This window comes from Aptenodytes patagonicus, chromosome 5 (assembly GCF_965638725.1).
Source record: "Aptenodytes patagonicus chromosome 5, bAptPat1.pri.cur, whole genome shotgun sequence".
Lineage (NCBI taxonomy): Eukaryota > Metazoa > Chordata > Aves > Sphenisciformes > Spheniscidae > Aptenodytes > Aptenodytes patagonicus.
Window position 1 is genome coordinate 39086653 of NC_134953.1, and position 12178 is coordinate 39098830.

A 12178-nucleotide genomic window follows, 5' to 3' on the forward strand; every position below is an offset into this window, starting at 1 on the left:
TCCCCGAGGCCCGGCTGCCTGCCCAGCCCAACCCTTCTCTCACGGGGAAGGAGCTGCCACTGTCTTTCAGCTGAGAATTGCTGCCCCCTCCCTCCACTCTCCAAGAGATGATCCACTTTGTTCCCAACCGGAGTAAGAGTTCAGTACGTGACTCGGATGTTCAAAGGACTCAATCAGCTAGCCACTAGCCACCCTAGAAGAAATACATATTGCTCCATATGAAGCCGTTCATAAAGCATCCCCAGCTTCTTGGGACTAGACTAGACAAGCACAAAGCTAAAGCATCTAGCACTTTTGTGGGAGACACAAATCACTCAGCTGTTGGGGCATACACTCCCTTGGGCTTTCAGCACCAGCTAGGCCAGGGAGCCTATTTTCATGGAGATTCTTCAAGACAGAAGTAATTTAAACTCCCAAACGCAACTCATCCTACAGGATCTATTTTCTGAGCAGTGTGGGAAGGTACCGGCCTGCACAACCATTTATTAGCACAAATAGGAGCGTATGTTTAACTCTGCGGAACGGGTAGAACAAAGGATTATTAAATAAAATTCTGATTAGTTCTGCTGAAAGCAAAATACCAGCTGGAGCCTGGGGTAACGCAGGCACACTATCAGCAAACATGTGCTGCCAGCGCATCTGCACACACACACACCAGCTCTGGCCACGGGGGAGCCTCAGACTGGAACAGCAGAACCAAGGTATCCCCATCGTGCTCTGTGCTCTGACAGCTCAGGTCCTGCCCTCCGCTAGGCAAAGCCTTTGGCCTGACAGTGCCAGTCGTAGCTGCACAACGGGAATGAGAGCAATGAAACCCAAGTTTTCCGACTTGATGCCCTCCTACCAGTAGCCGTGCTTTGTCAGCTTTCCAAGTGGGAACACTGCCACCCAACACCGCTATCGCAGAGTCCCACCACCTGGAAACATGCACGGCACATCGGCACAAGGGGATCGCACCCGCAAACCAGCCTGCCTAACTGCAGCCATATTCATTAACAGCCCATCGTTTAGATCCTATTGCAAAAGTTAATGAAGCCACTTTGCAAGAGGGCAGCCTCCCTGAACAGAAGATAAATTATGTATGTAAAAGGGGGCTGGGAGCGAACTGGTGCATCCTTGCAAGGTCATGCTAGAATGCATCAGTGGCTGGCTGAGGCTGGGCTCCTCTGGTAAGAAGCCTGGAGCTATTTATGACTCATGTAATTAATTAATGCCAATGGGCGTTCTGCTGCAGGCACGTGGGAGACCAAAGGGAAATATGAAGAGAGCAGGTTAGGAAATGTAGTGGAGGTGGGGGAGAAGGATGACGTTTCTTGCGGCAAGACATGCTTTGAAGTAATTATCAACAGTCCAAACAGCCAGCAGCTCTTTTGGCTACATCGGTACAAAATCAATTAGGAGCTTTAAAAATGCAGCGGCTCATATTTCAGAGAGCAGTAAGAATAAGAAGTAGCCATCTGAGGCAGGGCAGTTGCATTTCTTAGCGCCGCACACCACCAGACCCACAGATCCTCAGACCCCGCAGTGCGGTCCACAAATGATGTGACCAGTAGAGGGAGCATCGTTAATGCCTTCCAAATCGTAAACATTTTTGGATGAGGAGCATTAAGGAAGACTGATGGTTTGATTTTACGTCTCTCTAAAGTCTGAGGACAAGTTTAACAGATGCAAGAGAAAGAAGCAAAGGGCAAAATGAAACATGGGCATATGCCTTGAAAGCTGAGTCCCTGCAGGCACTCAGGGCTCCTGACATGTACCACCTTCCCTTTCTGGAGCCTAGCTCTGACACCCGCAGCTAACCAAAACTCACAGATCACATTAAGAAAGGGACCGCGTCCCTTTCCTGCTTCAGTTTGCAATACTGCAGTCTCACACCAAACACTCAACATGTGGCAATGCTGAGTCATGACACCGCGCTTGCACAGACTGTTTGAGGACAATGAGAGCTTAACCTAATTTTGTCCCTTCGTTTGTCCTCTGTGCAGAGGAGATCAATCAGTTCCACTCCCTGCCTTCAGATCCCCATGTATCCAGTGCCTAATACATTATACAGCAAAACTGTAAACACAAATAAAACGCACCCTTTCCCTCCTCTGGCGCCCTAAAGTCCTTCTGAGCTGTCCAGCTCCCACCCAGCCTGCATCCTCTCTCATGTCTCTTTGTTGCCAGAATATCTTCTATCAGTTCCCAAATGTATTCATGCATTGTCCCGTCTCCCTCTTATCATAGCTGCCTGCAACAAATCCCCTCACACAATGAGCACTGCCAATTTGCTTACAACCCAGTTTTGTTTTCCATTTCTACTTCTCTGTGCTTGCCTTTTCTCTCTGGACACTTGCAGGGGCCAAGCACCACAGCATCAGTCTGACACTGCCATCTGGATGAGCAGCAGAGGCTGCCTCTGCTGCCTGCAGTCTCAACCCTGGCAGGCAAAGCCTGGGAAGCTGCAGGATGCTCCCCTTCGAGCCTTACCCACCTCCGCAGTCTGGGGGATCTTGCTTCCTACCCTCTGATCACTGCCAAAGTCCTCAGATCCTGGCTGGTGGGACTCCCTTTCGCTATCTGCTATTTTTCTGGATATGAAACTATGCAAATCAATAGCAGGGATTAAAAAAAAAAAAGAAGAAAATAATAAGTGAAATGGCAGTAGGTTTTAGTTTCATAAATATATATGAGTGAGTAGAACAAGAGCAACAAAGTACTCCTTTCTGGTGGGCTGAGAATCGACATGAGCCTGAGTCTCCAGGGTAAAACACGAGTGAAGTAAACAACAACACGAACACCCACTTAGCATTCGTGCTACATACTCCTGATCTGAGCCTCACCAGCTTTAAGAATGCTTCTGTTAAATACTGTAATGCTCCCAATTATGAGTGATCCGGATTGTTTATTTTCTAAACAGATTCCCCCCCCCCCCCCCCCCCCCCGGGGAGATCCCATAAGCCTAAGACAAAAGCAGTCTTGAAAAGGTGTTTCAATCTTTTTTGGCTATGCAATATCCACAGCTGGCTCGATTTCCCTAACTGTTTCATACTGACCTTGAGGATATTTCGGCCATTAAACGACTCCCGTTCCTTGAAAGATGATTTACCAGTCATTGTATTGTTTCGCTCTTCAGCTGTAAAGAGAAAAGCCACCACCAGAATGAGCTTCAGACGGGAGAACTGTGTGTGCACTGTACTTCACCCCCCACTCTCTCCCTCCCCAGTCAGCTGCCAGCTAATAAACCATCTTTGCCCAGTTCTTAGTGCAAAAACACTTCCACTTTGGTTTTAAAGAGAACAAGGCTGAATACACAGGAATTGGTGCCTTTATTGGGATCACCTACGTTACCTGGAGGAAAGACCCTAAATCATAGCTACTGCTAGGGTGATTCTGTAGGGCTGATGGTTCAGTGCAACACATCTGCTTCTCTCTGGCTGATTTTAATCCCACATCCTGCCAGGGTGAGAGCCAGCACTGCGAGCGCTTGCATCGCCTGGAACAGCACCAAATACCAGACTGAGCATGTGAGCACAATGCCAGGCACAATCCGGACAGCACCTATACAAACCTCTGCCGCCTGCTCCGGGAAGCACATACGTGTGGTGTGTATGCTTCCACGGGGTGGGCACGCAGCCACGCACACAGACATTAAGAATAGCAACCTAGGCTTACAGCAACTGCCAAATGCCTACGTCTTAGATCCACTTCCCCAGAGCACGTCTGGATTTTTATATAATCCCTAAGTACATGATCTATTCTTTCTACAGGACCTCTGCCTCACTCAGTGAATATACTCAATATTTCTTTTTCATCTCCAGCATTAACTATGAAGTCCCACTCACACCTAGCACGCTATTCAAATCCTGTATTGACTATAAAGCGACTTCTATGGCTATCTGTGTAATGCTTTCACCGTTGTGTCTGAACGCCTCACATGCCTCATGGGGCTGTTCAGAATATAGACTCATAATGCCAGACGCAGCTGCCCGTGTGCCTTCCCTAACAGAAAGCCACATCAGCACTTTGGGCTTACATTTTCACCAATTTTCAGAGCTCAATTTGAGAGAGCTAAGCCCCATCTTTTCAGGGTTTCTACCGCCTGAGTATGCTTATCTGACCTTAGTAGCAGTTGTCCCCAAAGTCTGCCGTTGGGTGCACAGAAAACTGTAACACAAACCATCTGCTGTTATCACTGTCCATACAGGGACTCACAGAGGCAGTAACTGGAGAATACTTGACATAACCTATCGGCATTGCACAGAGGCCACTATGCCAGAGAAAGCTACGAAAAGCTTCAGTGCAATGCTGTTAAGGCTTGCAAACTACACACCAATGCCAGAGCACATGCATGTTTGCACATGGAGAACAAAGCTGTAATATACTGCCCCTCCCTAAACGCAATGCATCTGAGGCTGCTTTATAAAGTAATGCGATAAGAACGATGCTACAGACCGCTAGAGCAGACAATCTTTTGGCAGAGACAGCAGACACTATACACTCAATAATAGCTCATATTCAGCTTCGTAGCCGTCTGAATCTGATTTAACGAGAATGACACTGGAATCGCGTTCCTAAACCAACAGGCAATCTTTAACTTGACCAAAAAGGATCACATTTTCATCTTGTTTAAAGGTCAGCACAGCACATCGAGTTGTTACTGAATTTCAATTTAATGTTGGGACACAGAGAACCCAAGACCTCACATGGTACTTGAATGCATTCTTCTCTGGCCCAGATCTTATGAGTGCTACTGGGCGATAGTGTTTCTGAAGCTATGACAAAGAACTTAGAAAAGATCCAGAAAGTGCTCAAAGCATGCCTGCTTTCTCCAGCTCTGCTGATTGCTTTTTCGTTTTCTTCTGGGTTTTATTTAGTGACATCCCCCCACAACCTTGTAGGTATTTTTGAGATTAGGAAAAATCACAAAATTTTAAAAAAAGAAACATAAAAGCCAACAAAAGCATTTCCCATTCGGAGGTAATACTTTAAATGTATTTATCAGTAAGGATGAGGGATACGCACCACTTGGATCTTTCCTGAAGAGAGTGTTCATGACTGTAGCATGCAGTTTCACCCTATCCCATTCTTTAAGCATCAGGCCAGAGGCCACAAACCTTTCCACCAGTTGATCAGCGATCACCTGCAATCTGGGAAGACAAAACCAGAAAGAACAGAGCAGTGTAAACCAAGGAGAAACCCCTGCATCGTCAGCTTTTTGCTATTCAGCCAGGGAGAGCAGCATGTGTGAAATGAAGTCTCTGCACGCACACAGGCAAAGGGAGCTAGTCTCTCATGGAAAGCGAACAGAGCCATCAGGATTCAGCTCTAACGCAAAAAGTTCTGGCTGTTTCGCAAAGCTTCCTCGGTGATCACTTCTGCTGCAAATATTCCACGAAGAAGGGCAGATTTAGCATAGCAGAGAGCTTGTTCGCAGTGACAGATGTTATTAGGGCTTCAAGGATGCATCTTTCTACTGCCAGGAAACACAATGAGACTCTCCTTACAAATGCTAAAATCTGCAGACCCCCAGGGGGGCTTAGGCACCTTGACTCCTGGAGGACCTACTCTGCTCAGGGACTGCAACCTGTACAGTGCACTGGGCCGGATCTCAGACCCCCTCTGTCCCAAATAAGCAACCCAGTCACTGGGCTTAATTTCTGGGATAGTCCAGAACGTGGCGGCAGAGGGCACAAACCCAGACAGCACATCCTCGTGAATACTCCAGCTTTGGAGCTTCTGAGCAAGCAGAATCAAAGGACTTATTGCCACCTTCTTGTCTGGCCTCGGTCGGGGATGAAAGCAGCCATGGCTGCCGGGATCTGCGGGCAGACCTGTCCTAGGATAGGCAGCAGGAGCAGGCAGGTGATCAGAGCAGTGCGCTCATGCATCCTATGTCTAAAGAGCTGAAGGAACTTCCAGGCTGCTGCTGACCCCCACAAAATTTCTGCAGTGCCTGAGCCTTCCCAAAAGCAGCAAGGATGTGCTAGAACAATAGCTTTCCATCCCCGAAAACAAGGCAAGATGTTTTCTTGTTTCATACTCTATGCAGAAGAATTTGGGCTTCTCTCACCACATCCAAGGCATTAGACAGCTCTCTGCTCCACCAGGTCCCACCACTTTGGCATCTCAGCTGCAGGGGGAGAGGCAGCGTGTGGCCTCTCTGAGGCTGGTCCCCTGAGCCCAGGGCTGCCACGCTCTGGTTGCCACCTCCTACCCCAGCATCAGTTTTGTACTGCCCCTCATGGGCTGCCAGCCCCCATGTGACGATTTCAAGACTCTCAAACTACCAATTGTCATGGTTTTCTACCACTTTCTGGCTTTACATCAGTGATTTTTAAAATTAGCAATGACAAAGATTAAATGAATATCATTACAGACAATACTAAAACAAATTAACAGAGAATAACTCAAGTGAAAATGGTGCTTTATTACGTTATAAAGTTAATCAAGAAAATAAAACAAATTAGAATTAATTATAATGGAAATTATTTGCCATGTGGGAGGCATCAGAGCATGATCCCTCTCTCAGTCTGAACCATTATATGTGCAGAAGGGCTTGCCAACCCCTAATTCTGTCTGCAGTTATGCAAGCTAAGTCAGGGTAAATCAAATCTCCTGCTTTATAGCTTAAGCTGATCAAGATCATCCAAAGATCAGGAAGGAACTCCACCCCTCAGCCATGCCAGGAACTACACAGCGCTAGCAAGACGTCTTGTGTGAGACAGGAAGGCACACACCTCTCTTAAACGTGGGCTGCAGCAGTCTGATCCAGCACAGCAAACCACACGGCTGCCGCTCTCCCCTAGTATTGGCCTTGAGGCTGAGAAACTCTGCTTTCTACCTGCTTTCCCCATTTCCCTGAGCAAAGCACAGCAGGTTTTAGCAGGCAAGAGGTGCATGGAGCTGCTCAGCAATGATCTGTCTAGCAGACCAGAAAAGGAAGCAGAGTCTTCTGGAGGGATCACCATTTGCCCCCTCTTTATAATCACCATTTGTCCAACACTGTGTCTGCTGGAATCTCAAAGGAAGCAAAAGAAGCTTCCACTGCTCTCCATCAACACAAAAGTATCTTCTTTCCCCTCTGCAAAGCTAAATGTTTTCTGGATGCTTGCTAACAGTTAAGGAACTATATTAGGGGAGAAGTACCAGATGAATTAATTTGCAGGTGAGGGCAGGACCGGCCTGGGTCAAGGATAAAAACTTAAAAATCACTTGGCCCTCTCTGATCACGCTGCTACGCAAAAAGCAAAAAAGGTGTTGTGGAAGAGAGGTCTGGCAGCCTCCAGGTGCCATGCAAAAGCACAAGATCTGGGTTTGGTCAAAACCTCAGCTAATACATCTCTGTGAAGGACAGAGGAGACACCAGCCCTTTGTCGGGGGGGCAGATGGGGGTTGTTTTCAGTTTCAAGGCAAGGTGGATTTGAAGACCTCATTTCTCTCCCCTGCCAAAATCAGCTCTGCCACCCCTAATGCACATCAGCATTTTCTGCTAGCATTATGGCTAAGTGGGTTCTCAGCAAAATGGATACAGCTGGCATCTGAAGCAGACCACAGTGCTAGTACCAGCAACTCAAGCTGTCTCCAGATGCAGGCAGACATCACTGCCTCACTTTAGGCCCTACTTACGCTCTTCAGCATTTCTCTACACAGACTTATTTTCATACGCAAGGAGATGCGCAAGCACTGCACCTCAGAGGTGATCCAGAGCTCAGTGACTCAGGAGAAGAGAGGCCCATACCTCAGCTCTCAGAGCTGACACTTCGGATGCCTTCTACAACAAACCCACCGAAGGGCATTTGGGTCATCCAGTGTCTGCCTCCGTCTTGTTTTTCTGAGTGCTTCTGCCTTGTTTCTCCCTGTGCTTCTCTTCTGTCTCCTGGCTGACCTCTAGCTTGTCATGGTTCTCCACTCGCCCCATTTGTTTTATCTCACCTCTTTCAGGGTAGGACAGACTTCAAAGTGGAAGAGCCGAGAAGAGGAAAAGATTTCAATTCCTATTGCCTCCCAGCAATTCTTACATTTTCATTTTCCCACCCATTTCCTTATCCCGCTTCCGATCTCTTTCTTCAACACAGCCTCCGAAGTGCAGTTTTAAGCAGGGGGCCCCCCTTGTCTCCTCAGCCCTCGGGGACAGGAGATGCCAGAACATGTCCTTTCTTCTCTGAGCCAGTTCCTGCTCACAGCCTCCCTCCTCCAGCTGCACTGCTCCGTGCTCCCCTGCTAGCTCCTGCTGTCCTCTAGCAACAGGAACAGACACCAAAGGGCAGCACTGCCAGAAAAAGAGAAGGCTAAGGCTCCGGGAGATAAGGCTAAAGCTCTTTTGGCTACCTCCCTACCTCCTTCCACACCCATCTCACAACTGGCAGCACGGAGTACAACAGCTCTTACGTTTCCCCAGTCTTCCAGAAAGCACTAAAAGAAAAGACGGTGCTGCCACTGGTGACATACTTGTCAAAAACGAGATGGAGGAAGGTTGTCCAGGCACCGCCACATCCTGGGCAGCGCTGTTTGTAGGGCTAAAACCATCAGCCACAGTGGCAAAGAGCACAAACACACACACCGACACCAACCAGGCTTCAAGATTTCACACCAGCAGCTCAGAAGACAGACATTTCACACCCAGCGCCTGTTCCAGGCTGCATACAGACACAAAAAACAACTCTGTAACCAAGCTTTTTCTGAGGACCTTCTGGTGTAACTGGGTTTTAAGAATAATTAAGTGCTGCAGAATATGCCAGGCTGTCCAGATTAATCTGGATTGCAGGTTGGGAACTAGACAGCAGAGGCCAAGTTGTCCTGCCTTCTAAGTCATCTCAGGAGTATCTCCTTGGCCATCTTATCACCGCGTGAGCCACAACACCATTATTCAATCTGACAGACTGCTACAGAAACAAATGACATCTTTCAGCCGTGCCACCAGTGACTGATTTAAAGAGCAAACACATCACCGCCTTAACCGGTTTAGGAAGCAAGAACGACTTCATCTTCCTGACTGCTGGCCCAAGGACTGCTAGCAGTACCCACCAGCTTCAGACGGCAGAGGGTTTCTCTGGCACACCGCTACTGCTGCCATGGCACATTGAGGAGGAATGAAAAAAAGGGAGCATGGGGAACTCACCTATCCGAGCCATCCTTCATGTGGACTTTGGCATAAAGGACGTCCGTCATGGCAGGGTCATCATTCATGTACTCCACTCCTGCTACCTCCACGGTCAGGGGCTTGCCTCCAGCTATTTGGCTAAAATGTAAGAAATCCCTTATGTTAAAAAGCAAAACATCACACCTGCTTTTGAAATACAACACATAGTACTCCTCGTGCACACACTGAATATTTCATTTTACTAAGGGAATGACATAAAATACATTCTTTGCTATAGTTAAACACAACTTTGAGGTTAAGTGGGACTTAAATGCTATACAGACCATATGGGGCAGTGAACTCCACTGAGGAGTTCTTTTTTTTCCTGTATCTTTCAGGTTGTTTGCACTGAAAAAACCCAAACACAGAAAAGGCTCCCGAATTTCTAAAACTCAAAAGGCTACAGCTGCTATTGTCTCATCATCTCAAGAAATACTGTAAAAACATTTAAACTTATACGTTCAGTGTTTTAGACACACGTTAAGTCAACTTGTCAGTTTTCACAGGCCATCTCAACACAGAGATCTCCATTTACATTTCAGAAAACTCATCAGCAATAAAATGGTACAAGTTCTCATTCCAGAGAAGCTCCTGCCTTCCCTGTGAAGAGAGCGATCATGACACAAAGTCTCTAGCTCGTTGATTTTCGCTGGGAAAAGTACTCGACACAGAATGCAGTTTTAAGTACATTTCAACATCCACTTACAAATGCTGGAAGTAAATAGAGCTGTTTTAAACTCAGCTCCAGCTACTTTTGCAGGAAGGCGAAACTAAAAATGTGTGCAGGATATAATATGCACTCCACCTGCAAACACACTGTGAAGTGTATCTGCTTCCAAACACGCCGCCCCCTTGCCTTTACCATCAGAACATCACAGTGAGGCAGGGTGCTGCAGCAAAAGCTCCCTGTGAGTAAGTGCCGTTGTCTTATTTAACACCGAGGTCTCGTGGAAAGTACAGGGAGTGTCTGGGCAGGCTGAAGTAATGAACACCAGTTAACAATGTGAGCCTGACTTTACTCTAACCTTGCTCGCTTCTGTTCAGCCTGCCCTTAGAGACTGCTTTTGAGATTCTCAGCAAAGCTTCCCAGGTGGAATAAGGAGAGCATGATTTTCCCTTCCAGTATGTTTACAGGGAGGAAAACAGCACAAGTACAGTCATGCACATGAGACTGAGAGCATTTGAGGCCACGTATTCTAAAAAGGGTCAAAAAGGGCACATCTACCTTCACATGGCACTGCCTGCATTTAGAAAAGTAAATGATCGCTAAGGAAGGCTTATGTGGGTGGAAGGGAGCCTAAATTAATTTTCAAAGTGTATTTATTTGGGCATGGCAGGGGAAATAACCTAAACGTTACATGCAAGTGTTGATTCCCCCTCCACTAAAGGAAATGGAGGGTAGAAATTTTGTCTGCCTCAGTTCAATCCACTTATGAGGAAGCTGGCACTTTCCAAATACTGCAGGCAGAGCCTTCCCCTGGAAATGCACTTGCATTTCTGTTCAACAGCTGCACAACTGGAGCCGTCATTTTAAAGACAGAGGTATGAATTTTGGCCATGCATTAATTCCCACAGATATTAGCTGGCACAGCGTGGCTAATTCTTCATGCACTGAGGCAATAAATAAATAAATAAATAAATAAATAGAAATCAAGGATCCGTGCTCTATGTGCAAAGGCTTTGCAGAAATAAATAAATAAACCAATCCCTCAGGCCATCTCCCATTTCTAAGCTGAACAGAGATAAGCTAATTACAGTGTCATTCAACCACATTTACACTTAAAGCCCTAACATCTGCAGCTCAGTGTTAACAGGCAGCAAGAAAGCCCCGGTCCTGGAGCAGCACTGAACGTTTCAGACTGATTACTCACACGGCTCATGCTGGCTTCCCTGCACACAGCTCCCCGCATCAAGAAATGCATGTCAAGGACACCTCAGCATCTGCTCTGAGGCAGGAGGGAAGCAGCGTACCAGAGCCCACTGCAGGCAATGCGCGAAGGTAATGGAGCTCGTCCCTCCCTCTGCAGCAGGCAGAGCAAAAATTGCTCACACAAAAATAACGGGGATGCGTGTGAGAAAAAGAAATGATTACAGCAGGTTTTCAGGGAATGCTGAGGGTTTGAGCTGAGCTGCGAGATGCTGTTAGACTCTTTGTGACTGCTTGGTGATTTCTACTGCTCCCATTTGAAACGTTTCAGCCTTTTTCTAAATTTCTGAGTTGAGATAGACTATTGAGCTGCTTTTCTCTTCGCTGTCCCTTGTCAAAGACAGCTTGCTGCTTTTCCCCCACTCATGCCCTTGGTGATGACATCCCTTTTTTATCACTTACTCCACAAAGTCCTCTTTGCATCGCTGTAGGAGGTCACACGCTTTCTGGGTCTCTTGCTCGTTCAGAAGTACCAGCGTCCCAAGAGTCAGGTGAAGCTTTGCAGGGTTCTGGAACAGGCTGCTGCTGACCCCGTGATCCTACAAATCCATCAATTAATCATATACAGGTGTCTTATCTCATACACACACACACACCCCTCCATCAGAGGGATAAATACTACAGAGAACAGGTACCAAGCCACTGGCATCAAACCTTCTATCTCTGCATCACTGGTCAGGTTGGTAGTGACTCGAAGTTGAAATGAGTAACAAAATTTCACAGGCTTTGCAAGAAAGCAAGTTCAGCCTGGCAGGCGAGGCACAGCCCCCCACTGCACGCACGCTCCCTGCCGGCCTTTTCATCGGAGCTGCTGAACGGCAGCCTGGAAGCTCATTAGGACAGGCTCTAACTCTGGACCCAGGAACAGCAGCACTCACTTGTACGGGGTTTCAAGAGACTTCCATAGCTGTCAAAGCAGCAGCTGCCATCAGCAACACAAGTCAGCACAGATTTAAAACTTGAGTTAAGTCCATTTTTTGTGCAATAAAGCTGGAACCAGCTGTAGTGACGAGCTCTAAATGGTCTCTAAATCCTGTCTAAACACAGGTTGCACCTCACAACACAAGCACAGCTAATACCAGCTCTGATAATTACATTTTTCTTGTTCCCATGTGCCCTATAGTTTG

General features: G+C 47.2%; 1 protein-coding gene across 3 annotated transcripts in view; it reads right to left on the bottom strand.

The window, feature by feature from the left end:
• ASCC1 (activating signal cointegrator 1 complex subunit 1) overlaps window positions 1–12178 on the bottom strand; it is a 42834-nt gene that overhangs the window by 15893 nt on the left and 14763 nt on the right. For all 3 annotated transcript variants that reach the window (XR_012995460.1, XM_076339432.1, XM_076339431.1), the window contains exons 6-9: window positions 11454–11590; window positions 9104–9223; window positions 5008–5132; window positions 3039–3118 (exon numbers count right to left, since the gene is read on the bottom strand). Coding sequence is in view for 2 of the 3 variants with exons in the window: in XM_076339432.1 (XP_076195547.1) it covers window positions 3039–3118; window positions 5008–5132; window positions 9104–9223; window positions 11454–11590 (462 nt within the window). In the remaining variant the exon portion in view is untranslated. The remainder of the gene's footprint in view (window positions 1–3038; window positions 3119–5007; window positions 5133–9103; window positions 9224–11453; window positions 11591–12178) is intronic.